This window comes from Wolffia australiana, chromosome 16 (assembly GCF_029677425.1).
Source record: "Wolffia australiana isolate 7733 chromosome 16, ASM2967742v1".
Classification (NCBI taxonomy): domain Eukaryota; kingdom Viridiplantae; phylum Streptophyta; class Magnoliopsida; order Alismatales; family Araceae; genus Wolffia; species Wolffia australiana.
In genome coordinates this window covers 4,347,365-4,368,488 of record NC_135850.1, presented here as the reverse complement: position 1 = coordinate 4,368,488, position 21,124 = coordinate 4,347,365, and the positions used below count along the sequence as shown (strand labels likewise).

The 21,124-nt window shown below is 43.4% G+C and overlaps 1 protein-coding gene across 1 annotated transcript; it reads right to left on the bottom strand.

The window, feature by feature from the left end:
- Positions 1-7,076: 7,076 nt before the first annotated feature.
- On the bottom strand, positions 7,077-8,775 carry LOC144713875 (3-ketoacyl-CoA synthase 6-like). Its single transcript, XM_078588597.1, has one exon. It carries the CDS (start codon positions 8,674-8,676, stop codon positions 7,192-7,194), a length of 1,485 nt encoding a protein of 494 aa, XP_078444723.1. The 5' UTR covers positions 8,677-8,775; the 3' UTR covers positions 7,077-7,191.
- Positions 8,776-21,124: the final 12,349 nt, after the last annotated feature.

Here is a 21,124-nt window from a genome sequence, read left to right as displayed (position 1 = left end):
GAGAAGAGCACAAAATAATAACTCATATGTGTATCAATGAATGGGCACCCTTTTTATAAATTCTCTCCAATTTATTTTATTGAATTCTCTGAAAAACGTTATATATAAGTGTATACCCTATGCAAAACTCATATAATTTCTTAATTCAGAGTATATCCACCAATGTATATAAGTTTCATGCCTTCATAAGTTTTATCATTCTAGTCAATATCTCCAATGGCTATATTACCTTTATTTATTTACATTATTCATTAACTGTAGCAATAAATAGATTAACTAGTTAGAGACCAATTTACCCAATATGTATGTTCCGTTACGTGCTTATGGGAACCAAGAGATACCTCATGTTCTAAAACAACAAAAGAGTAACTTTCTAATAAAATATTTACCACCACTGAACATGTGTATGTAAAATCTTTCATCCATACAATAATCTTTAATGACATAAGGTATGGCTAATCAGTAATGATGTCTGTCAGAAGACATCAGATAACATCTTCTCTACTGTGTCTATTATCATATGCACGGATTTAACTAGACCATCTCTAGTACTTCTTTGTATTTCATTTTCTGTCATTAATATATAGCAATCTTCTTGCTTCGTCACAAAAAACTTGTAGGCTATTGGTCCAAGTTAATTTGCTTTTGAGATAGTTTTTTAGTGAAACCAAAAATATATATGGAATATGAAATCAGTGCCACATAAAAAAAGTATTGGAATTGTTTATTGTATTCATTTTTATAAACACATATTCATTTCAGAATGTGCTATCACCAATTAGCCCCTCATAAATTCTGGTTTTGTCTGTTAGGTCTACTTTTCTCATTGTGTGTGATCCAAGTCACAATTGTCATTACATTGAAGTCGAGGCCTAGGTAGAATGACCTTGGTGGATAAATTATGTTGATCTGAAATTTGTGATTTATCAAAAACATTAAATAATTCATGTTATATTTTTATAAACTTCTTTAAATATATTTATCCCAAATTTTCTGTATAAGTATCTGAGTTAAAATAAAGAGAATCTTAATATTTAAAAATACAAAAATTAAATATCTCTAAATTTTAACTAATTTGAAATTTAATACAGAACATATACTTACAAATGGCTGGTTTTTTTGAATGTCATTCTGGATGGTGAATACCAAACACTGCGTTGAGCTTTTGCTGATTGAAGCTTTGGATGAAATAAATGTTTTAATGGTGATCATGGTCTATTTATAAATATACTCCTAGATGAATCCTCTTACCAGTATTAAATGTGGATGAGAATTGTGAAGGAGATGATAAAAAATAACTTTAGAATTTAGAGTTTTTCCTAATATCCATATAAGAAAAAAATTAGGCAAAAAACTAAGAACAGAGATATATATCTCGTGGATAGAAGTTGTCTATTCTAAAGCAAAAATTAATTTATCCTCTAAACATAAATTAAATATATTTAAAGCAAATGGATGCTAGGATATAAACCTGGTCGCACAACCAAGAGTTCCTGATTTAAAGGCAAGACTTGGAAAGGGTGATCCCCTCGTTGATAAAGGATCCCAACAATTTGTGGAAGACAATTTATCTGTCTTACACTGGACTGGACATATCATGCATCGTTAGTTTAGCGGTTCAATTCATGCATGAACCAATGTAAATACATGAAGAGTCAGTCATTTGATAACTTAAGTACTTAGTGGAAAATGTGATTACTTCTGTAAAAGTTCTTAGTCTGAGCTTGATAGGCATATGGTTGAAGATTATGCAATGGTTATTGTAGGTCAACAATCAATAATAGGGTACTGATCCTTAAGTGGGAATTGTATCTTTTGAGAAGCAAGAAACAATCCAGTTCAAAATGGTATGACTAAGCGCAATTGTGTAGATTGACAATCCATTAAAGAGAAATTAGATATAGGCTTAATACCAAAGGATTGCTGTGAAAAATAATGCAACCCCTCAAATATTCACCTGTAAGCTGGGAATGAAAAATACACATTTCCCAATTTGACGGGGGAGTCCTGGTAGGGATTATATTTAGTGATTATTAGAAATTTTTACCTTTATTTTATTTATTTACACTTATGTCCTCAATAGATTTTTACCTTGGATCCAACTATAGATGCTGGATCCAAGAACTAAACTGTATAAATAAGATTTTTCAGCCATTTAATAATATGATCGGTCTCCTTTGTTACTTTCCATTTGTTCCTCCGCGTAAGGCGGATTAGCCATAACTTGAGGATTCAAGAGGCGACTCATGCGTTGATCCCTCGGCGATCCTCTGTCTGAGATTTCTTTCATTTCCCAACAAATAACATACCTTGTTTATTGCATGTTGAACATGTTCTTGTCCCAAAATATGGTAATATTTTTTTTCAGACGTGATTAACCTTAGAAAACTGATGAAGTACGAAAGTACTCTCAATAAAAACCATTGAACGTATTTATAAAATTCTTGAATGTTTTCACTATATCCTTGAGTATAGAAAGTGAATGTACCGGTGCAGAAATAATTAATTTTATAGGAACAGTTAGCACGCTTTAGGTTCTTGAATGTGCCCTGGTTACGCCGATATTACACATTTCCCTCTCTTCGTGGATTGATTTCTCTCTCTCTTCGTCCACACATGAAAAAATAATGCTCCGAAAGATCAGTTGTCTTACATCAGGGATTTTATTGATCTTTCGAGTAGGTGATTCATGCAACCTTCATTTGGATCATTAAATTAGTCGTTGTGCACCAAGAACAGCGCGTGCACCACGCGCATTCAGATGTCTAGAAAGTTTAAATTCTTTAAAGTAGGTGATTCATACATCCATCCACCACCAACACAGTTTATTAAATAATCTGGCTGCTAAGGATAAGTCTTAAACTGGTTTTGTAGGCACCACTCGATGAAACAAACTTCCCATTTTTTCCCAACTCTCTTTCTCTCACAAAGCCTCGTCCACTCGTCCAGTTTATCTACAGACGAACAACGCCAAAAGAATAGTCTCGTTGGGTCTCAGTTACACAGTATTTGAAAGGGCAATGGATTTCACGTAATCTAGAAACACCATAAAGGGGCCCACCTATCTATCGCACTTTTCATCCTTGAAAAACTCTTTTTCAAGCTGCGATTTCATGCTGCCAGTCAGGAGGAGTGCATCACAGGAAAAGTGAACAGTTTTGACCATCGCATCAGGTGAGTTTTTGAGGCTCTATGAAGCTCGTTCTGGACTTCCTCCTTCCCAAAAAACCTGTCCCGAAGACGACAATACATCTCAACAGTACGCACTCTCATGTTCTCTCTCTCTCAAATCTCTGTCTACCTCTTTATCTTTCTCTCTCCCTCTAATCTCTTTCTCTTTCTGTCTTCCTCTGCGTCTTTCTCTCTCTTCTTCCCTCCCTCTCTTCCTATCATTTTCCTTTAATATATCTCTCTCTTTATCTCTCTCGCGTAGTCCTCCTCTCTCTCATTCTCTCTCCCCCCCTCCCTCTCCCTCTCCCTATTTCCTTTAAGATGCCCACTCTTTCTGCAATGGAAACAAGTTACAACTTTGTCCTGCTACTGTTGCTTCTTATGATGTGGCCCATTTTCAGCTTGCTTTGGTTTTGGTCGCTTCTAGATTTTTCTCTTTGCATTTGTTGTCAAATTGGTACTTTCATAACAATCTGTAATTAGTTGTTGCTATTCTTGAGCACAGAGCGAAATGAAATCATTGAGACTCATCTTTTCTCGCTGAACCTTATATGCCAAGGTGCATGAGCATCTTTTCATATACATCCATGCCCAATTGTCTGATTTTAGTGGCTATAGCGTACATTTCCAAAACATGTTCTCTAATGTGACCCTTTTCATGAAATTTCATGGAAATCATCTTATCCTATGCGAGTTTATGATGGGCGAGATTGGTTGAAATATCTTAACAATGATAGCATGAATTTGAGCTCCTAAAGATATGATATGCAATATTTTATTAACATATATATATTGTCCAAGTGGGAGATTGTTAGATTAATTTTTTAATCTATGGACAATTATATATGTGTAAGTATAATTGCATATTATAAAGTGAATCATATATAAATTGGGATTTATAACTGACAGCTTAACAATATGCAATTATACATACACATATATAATTGTCCATAGATTCAGAAATTAATCTAACAATCTCCCACTTGGACAATATATATATGTTAATAAAATATTGCATATCATCACTTTAGGAACTCAAATTCGTGCTACCATTATTAAGACATTTCAACCAATCTCGTCCATCATAAACTGGCATAGAACCAAGGGACTTTTGTCTCTGATTTACAACTCTCTCCCAACTATCTTTCTCAACTGTCTCTCATTCTCAACTCTCTCACTCTTTCTCAACTGTCTCTTACTCTCAATCATCTATCTCTTTCAACAGTCTCTCACCCTTAATTATCTCTCTCTCTCTGAAGCTCAATCTTAACTCTCCCCCTGTCACTTTACCTCAACTCTCTCTTTCTCTGTCACTCAATCTCAACTCTCTCCCTGTCACTCAATCTCAACACTCTCTCTCTCTCTCTCTCTCTCTCTCTCTCTCTCTCTGTCTCTCTCTCTCTCGTTCAATCTCAACTCTCACTCTGTCACTCAATTCATCTCTCTCTCTCTCTCTCTCTCTCTCTCTCTCTCTCTCTCTCTCTCTCTCAATCTCAACTCTCTCACTGTCACTCAATTCAACTCTTTCTCTCTTAGTCTCTCTCTCTCTCTCTCTCTCGCTCTCGTTCAATCTCAACTCTCTCTCTGTCACTCAATTCAACTCTTTCTCTCTCTCTCTCTCTCTCTCTCTCTCTCTCTCTCTCCCTCTCGTTCAATCTCAACTCTCTCTCTGTCACTCAATTCAACTCTTTCTCTCTTACTTTCGCTAACTCTCAACTCTCTCTCTCCCTCTCTCGTTCAATCTCAACTCTCTCACTGTCACTCAATTCAACTCTTTCTCTCTTACTCTCGCTAACTCTCAACTCTCTCTCTGCCGTTCAGTCTCTCTCTCTCTCTCTCTCTCTCTTCTCTCTCTTGTTCAATCTCAACTCTCTCCCTGTCACTCAATTCAACTCTTTCTCTCTCTCTCTCTCTCTCTCTCTCTCTCTCTCCCTCTCTCGTTCAATCTCAACTCTCTCTCTGTCACTCAATTCAACTCTTTCTCTCTTACTTTCGCTAACTCTCAACTCTCTCTCTCTCTCTCGTTCAATCTCAACTCTCTCTCTCTCTCTCTCTCTCTCTCTCTCTCTCTCTCTCTCTCTCTCTCTCTCTCTCTTCTCGCTCTTTTTGAATCTCAACTCTCTCCCTCTCACTCAATTCAACTCTTTCTCTCTCTCTCTCTCTCTCTCTCTCTCTCTCTCTCTCTCGCTCTCGTTCAATCTCAACTCTCTCTCTGTCACTCAATTCAACTCTTTCTCTCTTACTTTCGCTAACTCTCAACTCTCTCTCTCTCGTTCAATCTCAACTCTCTCACTGTCACTCAATTCAACTCTTTCTCTCTTACTCTCGCTAACTCTCAACTCTCTCTCTGCCGTTCAGTCTCTCTCTCTCTCTCTCTCTCTCTCTCTCTCTCTCTCTCTCTCTCTCTCTCTCTCTCTCTCTCTCTCTCTCTCTTCTCGCTCTTGTTCAATCTCAACTCTCTCCCTGTCACTCAATTCAACTCTTTCTCTCTTACTGTCGCTAACTCTCAACTCTCTCTCTCTCTCTCTCTCGCTCTCGTTCAATCTCAACTCTCTCTCTGTCACTCAATTCAACTCTTTCTCTCTTACTTTCGCTAACTCTCAACTCTCTCTCTCTCGTTCAATCTCAACTCTCTCACTGTCACTCAATTCAACTCTTTCTCTCTTACTCTCGCTAACTCTCAACTCTCTCTCTGCCGTTCAGTCTCTCTCTCTCTCTCTCTCTCTCTCTCTCTCTCTCTCTCTCTCTCTCTCTCTCTCTCTCTCTCTCTCTCTCTCTCGCTCTCGTTCAATCTCAACTCTCTCTCTGTCACTCAATTCAACTCTTTCTCTCTTACTCTCGCTAACTCTCAACTCTCTCTCTCTCTCTCTCTCGCTCTCGTTCAATCTCAACTCTCTCTCTGTCACTCAATTCAACTCTTTCTCTCTTACTTTCGCTAACTCTCAACTCTCTCTTTCTCTCTCTCTCTCGTGCAATCTCAACTTTCTCACTGTCACTCAATTCAACTCTTTCTTTCTTACTCTGGCTAACTCTCAACTCTCTCTGCCGTTCCGTCTCTCTCTCTCTGCCGTTCAGTCTCTCTCTCTCTACCGTTCAGTCTCTCTCTCTCTCTCTTCTCGCTCTTGTTCAATCTCAACTCTCTCTCCGTCACTGAATTCAACTCTTTCTCTCTTACTCTCGCTAACTCTCAACTCTCTCTCTCTCTCTCTCTCGCTCTCGTTCAATCTCAACTCTCTCACTGTCACTCAATTCAACTCTTTCTCTCTTACTCTGGCTAACTCTCAACTCTCTCTCTGCCGTTCACTCTCTCTCTCTCTGCCGTTCAGTCTCTCTCTCTCTCTCTCTCTCTCTCTCTCTCTCTCTCTCTCTATACAGAGAACCGTCGGCTAGACGGCGCGTCGAAACGACGACGGATAGAACTGTCCCTTCGCGAGAAGGCAGGCCGCACAGCTGTGAGAACCCTTGTGCTCGTTGCGCACGTGGAAGATGTCATCAGACGCAGGCCGTAGCGGCGCGTTCACGTACTGACAGACTTCTCTGTTGACGCCCCCTAAGCCCCCCACTCGCCACGACAACCCTCTGCAGTTTTCCTGTTTCCCCTGCAACTCTCCCTCAATGGCCAAGGATTCAAGCAAACAGTTCTCGTCCTTTTCCCTATCCATCTCTTCTATTCTTCTTTGGCTTTTAGCAATCTATCCGAGCCCCCCGTCCCCCTTAAGCCCAGCTTGTCGTGGGCTTTGCCATATGAAGAAAGAACCTCCCTTTATAAGCCCAATAGGAGAGCTGTCAGAGAACCAGCTATGGAGGCCGAGTTAATGAACGCAGTGCAAGTTCTGCGCCGGGGACTGAATGAATTTAATGTCGCGCGGTCAAGGTGAAAAAGGAAATAGGAGAAGCAGAGCCCGGACGTGAATGTAGCAAATCACCCTGATGAAAAGGAGCAGAACAGTGACAGTACACAGCGTTAAGATACAATTGGACTTCCGACGTTCCTTCCCGTGTCTTCGCTTGGCGGGAATTCTACAGCTTGACGACGTCGGGGATATGGACCGGGTAGCGGTAGATGCAGTCGGACCAGGGTCCGTCGATGGGCGCCTTGATGGTCCGGTTGCAGCGCCAGACGGCGCTGTTGCACTTGAACCCGCTGCCGAACGCGATCTGCCAGACGCGGTCGCCCCGGCGCATCCTCCCTTTCGCCTCGATGTAGTTGAGCTCGTACCAGAGCGAGCTGCTGGACGTGTTCCCGAAGCGGTGAAGCGTCATCCGGCTGGCCTCGACGTGCTCCGCCGACAGATCGAGGCTCTTCTGAAGCTCGTCGATGACGGCCCGGCCGCCGGCGTGGATGCAGAAGTGCTCGAAGGCCTGCTTGAAGTCGGGGATGTAAGGGCGGATGTTGCGGTTCAGGATCCTCCGCGCGATCAGAGAGAAGAGGAAGAGGAGTTGCTCCGAGGCGGGGAGAACGAGCGGGCCTAGCGTGGTGATGTTGGACTTGAGCGCTTCTCCGGCGATGGCCATGAGGTCTTTGGAGAGGGAGATGCCGACGTTGCCCTGCGAGTCTTCTTCCTCGTAGACGCAGCGGTAGGCCTTGTCGTCGGCGCCCTTGTGGGTCCGAACGACGTGCACGAGCCTGTACTTGGCGCGGCTGCGGTCGCGGCGGTGATTGGAGAGGAGGATGGCGGCCCCGCCCATGCGGAAGAGGCAGTTGGGGAGGAGCATGGAGCGTTGATTGCCGGCGTACCAGTTGGGGGTGATGATCTCGGTGGAGACGACGACGGCGTTGGAATTGCGGTGTACCTGCAGGAGGTCGCGGGCCAGGTCGATGGAGATGAGCCCCGCGCTGCACCCCATCCCGGACAGGTTAAAGCTCTTGATGTTGCTCCGCATCTTGTACTTGTTAATGACCATGGCGGAGAGGGAAGGGGTGGGGGAGAAGAGGCTGCAGTTGACGATTAAGATGTCTATGTCCTTGGGCTTGAGGCCGGTTCTCTGGAAGAGGGAGTCGAGGGCGGAGAAGATGACCATCTCGGCCTCGGCCCGGGCGGCCTCCATGGTGGGATTGGGCGGGATGAAGTGGTTCGCAGGGGGCAAACAAGTCTCTTCGCCGAGCCCGGACCTCTCCAGAATCCTCATCTGAAACTCCACGCTCTTTGCGTCGAGGTTGCCGATCAGCCGCGTGTGCTCCATGAAGGTGGAGAAGGGCACGCGACAGGTGAACGGCGGCTTGAACAGGGTGTAGTCAACGAGGTAGATGGGCCTCGGCCGCGACATGGCGTACACCGTCGCGACCAGCACCAGCGCGAAGACGGAGAAAAGAACGTGGATCAGGTCGACGTCGAGCTCGCGCCACAGCGACAGCAGCTCCTCCGGCCCCCGCCGCGCGATTTCCACCGTCGCCGCCGCGATCAACGGCACCAGCACCACCGCCATGAAGTGGTTCACCAAGTACTGGTACCCGAGCTTCACGTACTTGAGCTTAACGGACCCGGAGAACGGACCCGTCGGCATAGCTAAAGATCGCCGGCGCTCGCAAGGCGTTTGCGCTGCTCTAGGACTGGATCCCGTTGAAGGATTTGCGTGGACGGGGAGGCGTGGGGGAAGAACGGGGAGAGGTGCGTTGTTTTAAAGGAGGACCCGAACACCGCAATGAATGGGGCAGATGGAGGGTTTAAATGAGAGGTGGGAGCCATGGCGGCTCCCACCCGTGGCGTAGCTGTCTCTCGTTGTGTCTCCGTTTTCTGAGGGGGGGCCCTTTGCACTCCGCGGAGGATAATATTAATCGCGCCGGGCCCAGCCGGCGTGCCGATCCCCCCGCCCTTCGCCGGTCTGCCTTGAGCTGGTCCAGGCGAGGCGCCGAGATGGTCAACGCGGCAGATTAACACGGCGAGCCGTGATGGCGGCAGATGAGAAAAAAACACGCAGGAAGGTGGCGCCGTCGAAGAAGTTTATTTAATGAAGGCTCTCGCGTCGCGAGTGAGAAGATGATCGCCCGTGGCCGTCCGATGAGGAGCCGACAGTGAATTCGACTTGATAGTTCGTGTGTGGAAGGGAGGATTCATTTGTTCCGCAACTGGGTGCAACTTCCCAACAACCCTTTAAATTTTTTTGACGCAGTCTCCTTCCTCCTCGAGATTATCTTTTAAGGAGGGGAAATAATTGTGGACGGCTCTCTGAAAGCCTCCTGATATAGAAAAAAACGTTGACTCCTTGGTGGAGTTTTCTTGAATTGAAGGGCGGTTTGGAGGTTTCTGGACGGGGAAGCTCTTAAGTAGAAAGCATGCAGCTTCAACGATTTTTTTCTGAATTGTAGTTTCAAGCTATGAACATAATTTATGAAGGAGAGAAAACTGATAAATGCTTCAATAAACTGCAGTAAATTATGTTGCCGCTATTCAGCACGTTGCGAGGCATTTATCCGTGCCATCTGCTATGTTAAAAGATATGTTTCTTTTCTGATGGCGTTGCATAAAGGAAAAACTCGACCGGGGTGATGCGGAAAAGTTTTGTGGATTTTTTTCTGTGGAATTTTTCTTTTGTTGGAATTGTTTCGCGAAGTTTCACCTGTTGCATGTCTGAGAATTTTCAGCCAGTCTTCGGATTTTGTTCGGTGAAGATTAAATGCGCCTCCCGGAAGAAGTTGCTTCATGTCCGGGGTATCGTCAACACCCTGAGAGCTTCCCGCGATTTCCGCTTCTCATGCGGAAAGAATCGAATAACTGTAATAAAATAATCGAAGTTTTGTCCGTTGCCCCGATCAATTTAAGGGTTCAAATCTTTCTATCTCTCGAGGATCCTAGATGTCATCGTGCGATGGAACAAAGATATGGGGAAGGCTTTGGAAGCAACAGAGAGTCATGTTAAGTTAAAAGACGGTCGGCAATTGTCTTCCACGTCTTCATCTCTGGCCTTAATGAAGTCGGCTCAAAGAGGTCATCCCGTTATCTCTCATACTCACATACGCTGCCGTCAACTATCAAGCTGCCGCCCAACGAATAAGGCAAACAACATCAGCCAGAAGCTTCTGGACTGCGTCACAGTTGGCCTTCTTCCCCTTAACGACCACCACGTCTTAATCTCTGTCCATGACGAGCATGATCAAACGAGAACTACTCGTAGTCTTTATTGTTACGCTAGAAGCATATCGAAGCACGTATTGGAAAGCACCGCCATTGAGTCGTCGTTCACCTGCATTTTGGCTCTTTACATACCACCTGTAACAACTTCTATGATGTACTTCGTCAAGACGTAATGAAAGGGTGTGTGACAGTTTCTTCTTCTCTCTTCTGTCTGCATATGGTCGATTAGCGAGAGAGATCTCCAAGAACGGGCCGTTGGCCTTAGAGACCGCCGCGGGAGGGAAACAGCATTAGCCTGAAGCTTCTGGATTGCTTCGCCGGTGCTCGTCAAACCAACGACTGGCTGCGTAGCAATTGACGGCATAGCCATAAATCAAACCTTCACTGTCATCACTAGTAATCAATTAGAGAGAGAGACTCCTCAATACTCCCCAGAATGAGCCATTTGCCGTAGAGACCGTCGCGTGAGGCAAACATCATTGTCCTGAAGCCTCTGGATGGTGTCCCTTTTGTTCTTAAGCGTATTGACTGGCTGCGAGACGATTGTCGGCCTCGCCATAAATCAGAAAGGACAAGGAATAAAACGCGGAAATCCTTAAACGAGATGTTATAGCTAACTCATAGCTGCCTGCCCTCCGCCACAGGTTATAGAACTGCGTCGAGGCGATAGCAGCAGTTTCCTGGGCCGGCAGAAGTTTCAAGACTTGTCCGTGGTTTTATCTCAAAACATGCCGCTTTCCAGTTCGAAGGTTGTGAAAAATTTGAAGCTTATCGTCGAAATTTAAAAACACAGTTGTTATCCGTTTTTACTTAGTCGTCTGCTTAGAGTTTGCAAGGATTCTCTTGATAAGAACCTCTTGATCAAGTTTAAACGCAAGCCAGTGAGGCCTCGACTACAAGAGATCCTTCGTCGGCATTCGAACTCCAAACCAAAATGATTTCATTAAATATTAACGGCAAGGACAATACTCTTCTAGAATGTGGCCTCATATCCGTATTCTCAAATCAACAAAAGAATTTACCGGAATGTTTTTTGATACGATAAAAATACCGAATAATTGAGAAAATTGATGTTGATTGACAGCAGCTTTATCTGGCCCCATTTATCCAGTCATTGAAGTAGTTCGAGTGAGCATCTCTAAAGTTTGACGGAATATTTTAGTAAACATGGACATTTTTCGACGAGTGTCACTCACCGATTGAAAACATTTTACCAGCTGACCCTGGAAACATTTCCGTCGGTATCCGATTAATGTCTCATCTACCTTTCTGACTTCCGAGCCACCCTCATTATTATATCACTCTCTCTCTCTCTCTCCCTCTCCCTCTCTCTCTCTCTCTAGGGATAGGGGATTCGGACAGATTCGGACAGATCGTTCGAATATTCGATCGGATCGGACATTCGAACGATCGAATCCGAACACCGATCTGTCAGGTTCAGATCCGATCCGATCTTATCTGCGCATCGGGTTCGGATCGAATTGTTCGAACAAGATGGTTGAATCGGATCAAATCGAATGTTCGAATCCGATTTCGGTGCTCAGTTCCCGCCCGAGTTTCCTCCACTCTCGTCGAGACAGTGGAGAAAGAGAGAGAGTCTCCACATGGAGCGAGAGGGAGACAGAGAGAGATAGCGAGGAAGAGCGAAATAAAGGGAGAGAGGAAGAGAGAGAGAAAGAGAGAGACGCCTGCAATTCTCGGTTAGTCTGCTTGATTTTTTTGTTCATTCTGCATTTTTTCATTCTTAAACTTCGATTCTTCTTTTTCTTCTTCTTTAACTGCTTATGCTTCTTCCTCTTCTTCAGTCATTTCATCTTTTTCAACTTGTTCCGTTGAAGCAATATTTGGCCCGCAAATTGCACTTTACCGGGGTGCAAATTTTGTTCCTTTGAAGAAAACAAAAGAATTGCCTGGTAGTTCTTCTTCCTCTTCTGATAGTTCATGTTTGAACTTTTTTGGATTTCCTACCTGTTATAGCTTCTTATAGCTTTTTCTTCTTCTACCTCTTCTAGATCTTCTTCCTCTTACTGTTGTAGCTACTCCTTCTGGCTCTTTCTTCTTCTTCCTCTTCTTCTTGTTCTAGCTCCTTCCTCTTCTAGCTTCTTCTTCTTCTTCCTCTTCTTGGTGCTGCTGCCTCTTCTTCTTCATCTTCACCTTCCTCTTCTTCTAGCTCCTTCTTCCTCTTCTTCTTCTAGCTCCTTCTTCAAGCGATGGCCAGGGACCGCCGGCGCCCGCTGCCAGCGACCGCCAGCGCGTCCTCTGCGAGCCCCTGGTCATTTGTGCGAACTTGTTCGAACAAATGGCCGGTCGAACACGAACGAACCAAATTGTTCGTTCGAAACTTTTATTCGAACACGAACAAAGTGCGGTTCGAATCGGCATTTGTTGGTTCGAATCATTCGATCAAGATTCCAACGATCAGATCCGATCCGATCCCCGATGCCTCTCTCTCTCTCTCTCTCTCTCTCTCGCTCGCTCTCTCTGAACGGCTAAAAATAGAAAGATGGAAATTTTTTAAGGAATGCCGGCTGCAGAAGTTTCAAAAAAAGTAAAAAAAATAAAAAATAAAATTAAATATGGATGCGGAATGCCACTCCCCTCTTATGAAGAATGTGAGCAAAAGTAAAAAAATAAAATTAAATAAATCAAACATCAACGGCGAGGAAAACATCTTCTGACCTCTCGTTTAGTTCCTTGTCAACCTTCGGACCAGTCAGACCTTCACAGATTTCTTACACCCTTGACGGGAATGAGAAATAAGGGACTTCTCTTCATTATTGGAAACAGACAACTCCATTATGCCAGGACACCTCAAGAATGTTATCTGGTCGTGGGACTTTTTTGGTAGCTTCCTTCTAAATTCTAATGTTCTCGAACAACCAGTTCGCTAGGCGTTACAACATTTCATTTCGGTCCCCTTGAAAGCCGGTCATTTATGATTATGAGACTTGATACTCGAGAAAGATAATTGTAAGATTAAAGTTTCAGTGGTTTTCCCCATAATCTTTGCGGTAGTCCGCTTTAACTAATTCAAGGTTAGATTTCTCTTGCTCTGTGGGGAAAATCCTCATCTCTAGAGGATTATGAATATATCGTATGCAAAATAACAAATCTATGGTTTTTTTTATTGGCCTCAATCAAGCGAGTCATTTATTAGTTTGATGGAATGTTACTCCAGTCTAAGCGATGGCATTGACTGCTCATCGTGGTTTATATGTAAATATTTACAGAGACCGCATCATCTTTCATGTCCAGAATTCTCTAGTAATCGAGCTCACGTCGTTGGACGGACCTGACGGACGCAGGAAGGATGACCCACCATCCTACAAGTTTTTCATTGGTTTGTTGTTTATTTTAAAAATTATGACAAAATGAATTTATCCAATTAAACGCGGAACAAGAGAGTTTTATATATCCAAATTATGTATTCATCTACATAAAATTCATTTTACTTTACTTTGAAAATAAAAAACGAACCATTTAATTCATTTAGGACGGTCCGTCATCTCTGCGGCCCTCTATTTTGATTTCATTTTGTATATGTTTTGGTAGATATATATATCTCTAACTCTGTCCTTATCTTATTCCATATCCTTCTATCTATACATTTGTCTATCACTCTCGGTATTGTTATCTTCATCTCTAACTCTATCCATTCTTTACATCGCTCTTTCTATCTATACATATCTAGATATACATAAATATCTATATATACATGTGTGTGTGTAAATCCTTACTAGTGTTAAAAATATCTTTAATATCATGCATATATATATATATATCTAATTAACTACCAACCATTATATATCCCCATGTAACTAATTAGTTATTTGTGAATTTAGACATATATAGATCTATATTTCTGTTTTTCAATATCCTTCCATTTTCATTTTTCCATGTCTGAGTGGTCCCTAACTAGATGATGTGTCGTGACATACAGTCAACCCTCAACAACTCTGAACACAACGAGACATATGATAGGTAAACCAAAAAATAGGACTATGTAATTTCATTATAAGGTTTTGATTGACAAGACATAAATTATAATAATCTCTGAATTTAGCTCAGAAAAAGTTAAGGTCAAATCCGTAGCGGAAAGTACGAAAAATATTTTTTCAGTTAAAAAATGGCCTATTAATTTTTATAAATAGTTTTCAAATTTTCATGTTTTATATTTTCGAGAAATTAAAATTAAATATAAATGAAATAAAAATTAAATATAAAAGTTTTTTATCTAATTGATTTAGATATAGATTTTCTAGAAATAAGATTTTCTATAGATAAATTTAGATATAGTTGATTTGAATTTTTGGGAAAACTTGTGAAATTTTGGAGAATTTTCTAGGATGCAAAATAATCAAAAACTACATCAAAATACCTGACGTTCATATCAAATCAGGCCAGTTTGGTTCAATCCCAACCAGCTCACATTTTTATGACCCTCTTGGCCGATTTTTCAATATATTTATTGACCGATAGTATTTATCAGTCAACCTTATGAATTACATGTATAAACAGATAGGTTGAATAATGAATGTTCAATATAACCCAATAGATAGGTTGAGTTTCCGAGATACACCTTGTGCTCTGGAAGATACAAAGGAATACTACTATCATCAATTAACATGTATGTAAAGTCCCTTGTCCGCTTGAAGTGCTTTGGATGACACATAGGGTATAAATTTAACTGTCAAACTATATTGATCATCCCAATTGGTACTATGCATTAAAATTTATCGAAGAACTCTTCTATAATATTCCATTGCCTTGGCCATGACTTCATTGCATCATCTTCATTAATCCATCTAATCTTATGACAAGGGTTGATGATCATATCAGGACCACTTAATTCTATTTGTGAACTTATTCCTGATTTCAAGCTAAGCAGTTCGAATTCCATGAAAAGGAACTAGTAGATCATATTCAAAATGCAACCATCAATCCACATTGTGTATTCGTTGTCTTAGGCCTAAGGACCATTAACAAAATTTTAATGGGAATCAACTTGATTAATAGGTAGGTATTATACCATTTATAGATTCATACATATCAATTTATCGAATGCTTTTGCTTCTAAAGAGAGCCCACTATCTGCCCTTAGTGTCTCCACACTAGTGGCTATGGATCATGCTGGTTTCAGTGCCCTAGTTCGTCCATGGAAAACACATTCCATGGATGCGGGAGCATGTTGATCGATTCACAATTGATCTTTAAAATAAACCATTGAAAGTACCTTTTTGGGGAACTTATTCCACCCTTGACATGCTCACTTTGAGATCGTTCCGAAGCCGTTCATGTGTCTGGCCTCCAAAAGTATCCACGCAATCACTCGGTGCTTGGATCTCCACCTCTTCCTTGGTTGATGTAGAGAATAAAGAAAGGAGGGGGCTCTAAAATCGGGCTTGCATGGGTGCTTAAAATGAGACCTCTTTCTCTCTTTATATTTCACTTAAGATTTTTCTCAAAAACCCTCCAAAGAAAAATATATCTACCAATGCCCTTATGACCTTCTGGTGTGACCCTCTAGGCCCATATATCAATCCAGTTAATAAATTTAATGGCCCAATAACATTTAGTGACCAACCTTATTAATTAACTATATTAACATATAGATTAATTAAATGAGGATCGATTTAACCCAATCGATAGGTTAAGTTTCCAGCTCGTGGGGTGCCAAGCTACACCTCGTGCTATAGAAGATACAAAGTAGTCTCGAGCTCTCTCATGGAACCTTTACCGTCATCGGTTACCATATATATATAATCCATCACCTGTGTGAGACTCTTGAACAACTCAGGGTATGGTTGATCGTCAAACCTTAATCTGTCATTCGATTAGTACAACACCGTATCCAATATCCTCACTACCCTAGAAAGGGATTTTCCTACCTATCTTCCTCGAGTCAATCTCCTCTTATACCGAGGTGGATGATCCCATCTTGACCACTCAATCATCTTCGTAAGCTTGTTACTACATCCGATCTATAACTTATTTGAATCCCATGATTAGATGCTCGTAAGTCATAGTCAAAACATAGTCGTCCACTCACGACATATCCTTGGTGTCTAAGGATATGACTTGAATCAAACTGATTGGCGTTTAGGTATCATACCATTCAGGGATTTGTATGAATCAATTCAGTGAACTCTTTCTCCAAAGAGCACCCACTATCTATCCTTAGTGTCGCGACACTAATAGCTACAGGATCAATTATATTTATCGTATAAGTAGGATCAGCTAGTGTTATTCTATCCGAATAATTCTATGTCCATCTCAACTATCCATCGAATTGGAATATTTAGAATACATGTTTATAGATTAGTGATCACTGTATTATGATCTCATCATAATTCACTAACTCATTGCATATATTCATGGACTTCATTATAAACATCACACGGAATAATAATGAACGCAAATATTTTATTCAATGAACATAAATAAACATGGTAGTTTGATTGACTTGACGGCCACATAATATCCATCAGATCAACCTTACTCATCATATGGGTGTAACGAGATACTGCTAGTCTATCTATGATATTATGATGTCCTTCTTAATTCTCATTTGAATAATAATAATATATAAAACACATGCTTCATTCATGTTAAGGATGTTGTTATGGTAATTTCAGCCCACTAAGGGCTCTAATAGACCCCATTTTGACCTCAAAAGGGGTCCTATTCAGACCCGAACAGGGTTTTTCAATGGTGGTAAAAGACCAGTGAACCAAAACCTCATGCTGGTATCTCATTAGCAACATGCGGGCCATGCTTACTCAACATAAGCCCAATGCCACTCTTGGCTGGCCCAACCACTGTTCACCATACACCAGTGTCTCGTATTTAGTGGATTATGTTTTACCCTATCAACAGAAGACAAGGCTTGATAATGACTATGTCAGCGCCACATAATGCAGTTTAGGTCAACCCTCATATGCTTTAGGGTTGCGCCAATTGGGATTTAACATGGGGTCTGGGATAAATAGATTGGGTAAAACTTGATTATGTGTGCCTCCCGACATTAGTAGGCCTTCCCATGTGGCAGGACCACATGGGCATCCACGCATACATGGCTAAACCACAAAGGCCTTGCTTACGTGAGCCACATGGGCATCTGCACATACGTGGCTAAACCACAAAAGCCTTGCTTACATGGCGGGCCTCATAAGTAGTTTGTCCTACTTGACTTGGCCATCTAGTCAAGTGGACCTGATGTGGGACGTCACCGATGGCTTCGTCCGATGGGTAAGTCCCTAACGGGGATGTAGCTACGTGAATGCAAGTGACCTAGGTGGAGTGTACGTGCAGTTCCTACTTGTAAGAATTTGCTGACTTTCGAGCTTTAGGGGGGGAGACTGATTATGATGAAGGTGACCTTCTGACCTTTGTCAGAACGACAACGACGACTACGATGTCAAACAGAATAATTCTATAGGGGCTCACACGTAACGAACGGGTACGGCCCGTACCTAGGGAGACACTTAGTTCATAGTTTTCTCAAAGAAAATTCTCTCAACTAATTCTAACCTGAGCGCCGTGGAGTGCAGAGGAAAGTATACTGGAAGACATAATGTAACAGATGAGCAAGGGGAACGACGTACCTCATTGGTGGCGGCGTTTGTCGTCGGTGTCTTCCTCGGGGCACGGGCTGGTGTGGGCAGGGAGACGGAGGCGTGCCGTTGAGAGGCATTGTGTAGCTTGACAGGCGGTGATGGCACGACGCTGGAGCAGTAACTAGAAAGCGGAGGCGAAGGATGGTGTGGAGGGGCGAGCAGTGGTGTTAGTGCTCAAGCATCAGATTGAGTCGGCGAGCGAGACAAGGGCAGCTACAAGCAACGCGGCACACAACGTGGTGACGTACGGCGATCTAAAGGGCGTAATTCGATCGCATGGTTGTGTAAGGGGACCAACAGCCCTACAGCCGGTGCAGGGCAATGTGGGGCGACAAGCACGGGTAGGGCTTGATATGTTCAAGCACAGGACAGTTTGAAATGGGTAGATAACGTCACACTTGCTTGGGGAAGCTTCGCGGTGCTGCACGAGGGTGGGGTTGTTGAACAGCACACCAAACTCGCAAACGACAGGTTGACGCCATCATGGTCGATCTGCAGTCAAAGTGCAAGAGTTGCACGGGCACGTTGACTCAGGTGGGCTGCGGCAAATAGACCACCGTGGGTAGCAAGGCGACCACGGTGCGACCAGAAGGCCATGGCGTATGATGGTTGTTAAGCAAGATCTGTCGCACGTCAGCCCAGGTTTTCCCCTGGCGCTGTGGAAGTCAGACATTGCACAAGTTCCATCGCGGAAATTTATGTCATGTGGTTGATTGGGCAAAGCTCTACTTGCCCACAGATGGTGTCACCATTGCTTATATGGGTGCACGACTCAGGGAAGTCACGTGGGTGCAACTCACATATTGGGGCTCGTCGATAAATGTGGTTGTGCCGCGGACAAGGGGCGTCAACAAAGTCAAGCCGAGTTCCCCTCTCCACAGAGATCAGTCTTCTGGTTGCCGAGTGAGAGGGTCACACAGCGGTCGTAGTCGCCGTCTTCCTCCCCATGCAAGTGCGGTCGAGACTTGACCGACACTCAAAAAATTGGATGATAAGCTTGTGATAAACTGGTACGGCGTCGTTACGGATCGGTGAAGGGACAGGTGCGGACGAGTATAATGGGCTAGCGAGTCCATAGGGGGGGGGGGGCATCCGCACCTTTTTCTGTCCTTGATCGTTTTTCTTCTTCCTTGCCTTCTCCCTCTTCCTCTCTTCTCTGAGGTGAGATCTGAAATCGATTGTAACTACAACACAACTTCCAGATCTAACAAAGAATGTGGGGCTCAACATGGCCTTATATAGGGCCATGATAGGCCCCTTACAAGGAGTCCATTACAGAGGCCCATTTGATGCCCCCCTTTTTACAACAAAAACAAAACTAGATAAATTAAAACAAAGCAAAAATAAACGATGCGGATGGATGTAGACACTGAAAAACATAACAATACGGACGTGTCATGACGAGTACGATGTACTCGTCGTGGTGAACACGAAACATGAAATCGGACGAACAAAAAATAGAGAGTTAAAACACGAGCACGTGTGAGGATGCGCATTACGTGGGGTATTTAAAACCAGGCGTCTTCAAGAATGCTTTGGTATGCCGGTCGGTCTGGACACAAACCGACAGTGATGTTGTTGACGGCTAGGATGGCTGCGATGACGTTCCATTGATGTTGTTTGGGTGCGCTCCATCAATCCTCCCAGGGTCAAAAGAACACGACACCAACGAGTTGGTGGTGGCGAACGACAATAGCTAAAGGAGATCTGGCCGTAGATGTCGTAGGTCATCCTCCGTGATCCACAAGTCGTCTGCACTTGTGCATCCTTGACAACACACCAAAAACCTGTGTCATACCTCGTTCCCTGCATAGTTAATTACCTATTGCAGTATGCAATCGACTGACTCGAGCCAATCGGGTGAAATGATTGGGGGAGTGGTCGCGGCAAACTCACTCTCACTAAGGGGGTCTAGAAAGGCTGGGTAAGAGGGGGGGGAAGGGGCTTGGTATGGAGCCAGGTCTGCCATGTTAAACGTGGAGCTGATCCCCCATGTAGGAGGGATTTTGACAACGTTGGCGTTATCACCCACTCTTCGAAGGATTAAAAATGGGTCAAAGCTACGAGCATGTAGCTTAGTTGCCGTTCCGTGAGAATATCTCTCCGGTCTAAGTCTCACCATAACACGGTCTCCCACATCTAACACTCGGGATCGGCGATGCTAGTCGGTAGCCTGCTTGTACAATGCACTTTGACTCGTGATTCTATCATGAATATGCTTATGCAACGAAGAAACATGATGGGCAAATGCAAGACCGTCCTCAAAAACCCTAACATGAGGATCTATGGGTGCTAGGTCGAGGGGTCAATTAGGAGCCTGGCCATAAGCAATCTCAAAAGGACTTAACTCGGTGGTTTGATTCACTAAGGAACTGTTAATGAACTCAGCGCGGGGGATTATCAAGTCCCACATCGTAAGGTGCTCGCCTACTAAGTACCGAAGTAGGTTACTCAAGCTCCAATTGACTACCTCTGTCTGACCATCGGTTTGAGGGTCGTAAGCCATCAAGAACTTAAGTTTCGTCCCGAGGAGACTCCACAAGGTCTTCTAGAAGTAACTCGTGGAGTGAACGCCTCAGTTGGAGATGATCGAAGTGGGAAAGCCATGTAGACGCACAATTTCTCGGAACAATATTTGTGCGACCTGAGTTGCATCAGATGTCTTCGCGCAAGGCACAAAGTGCGCCATCTTCAAAAACCTATCAACAACGACCATGATAGAGTCGTGTTGTCGTACGGTCCAGGGTAACCCTAGGATGAAGTCTATACTGATGTCGTCCCACAGTCGCTTGGGCACCGGTAGCGGAGAATATAACTCAGCACTCGTATTGACTTGTTTGGATAAGGCACATCCACAACACTGGGCGACGATATCGCCTACGTTGCACTTCAAGCTGGGCGAGTAGAATTGGTATTCTATAGCGGCTATGGTCTTGTCGCAGCCAAAGTGGCCTCTAAGACCTCTCGCGTGACATTGCCAAGTTATGAAGTCACGAAGTGATGTGCGTCATGCACAGCCTATTGTGGAAGAACAGGTAACCATCGGTGGTGACATAGTTCTTGAACTCGTGCGACGGTCCTCATTGGATCTCCATGACGATAGGCCCAAAATCAGAGCAGCTAGTGTACCCTTCTCAAATCTGCTCAAATCCTATAATCTTTACCCTCATGATGTTAAGCACGTGCGCTCTTTGACTGAGTGTGTTAGCGACTTTATTATCCTTACCCTTCTTGTGCTTGATGACGAAGGTAAAATCCTGTGAG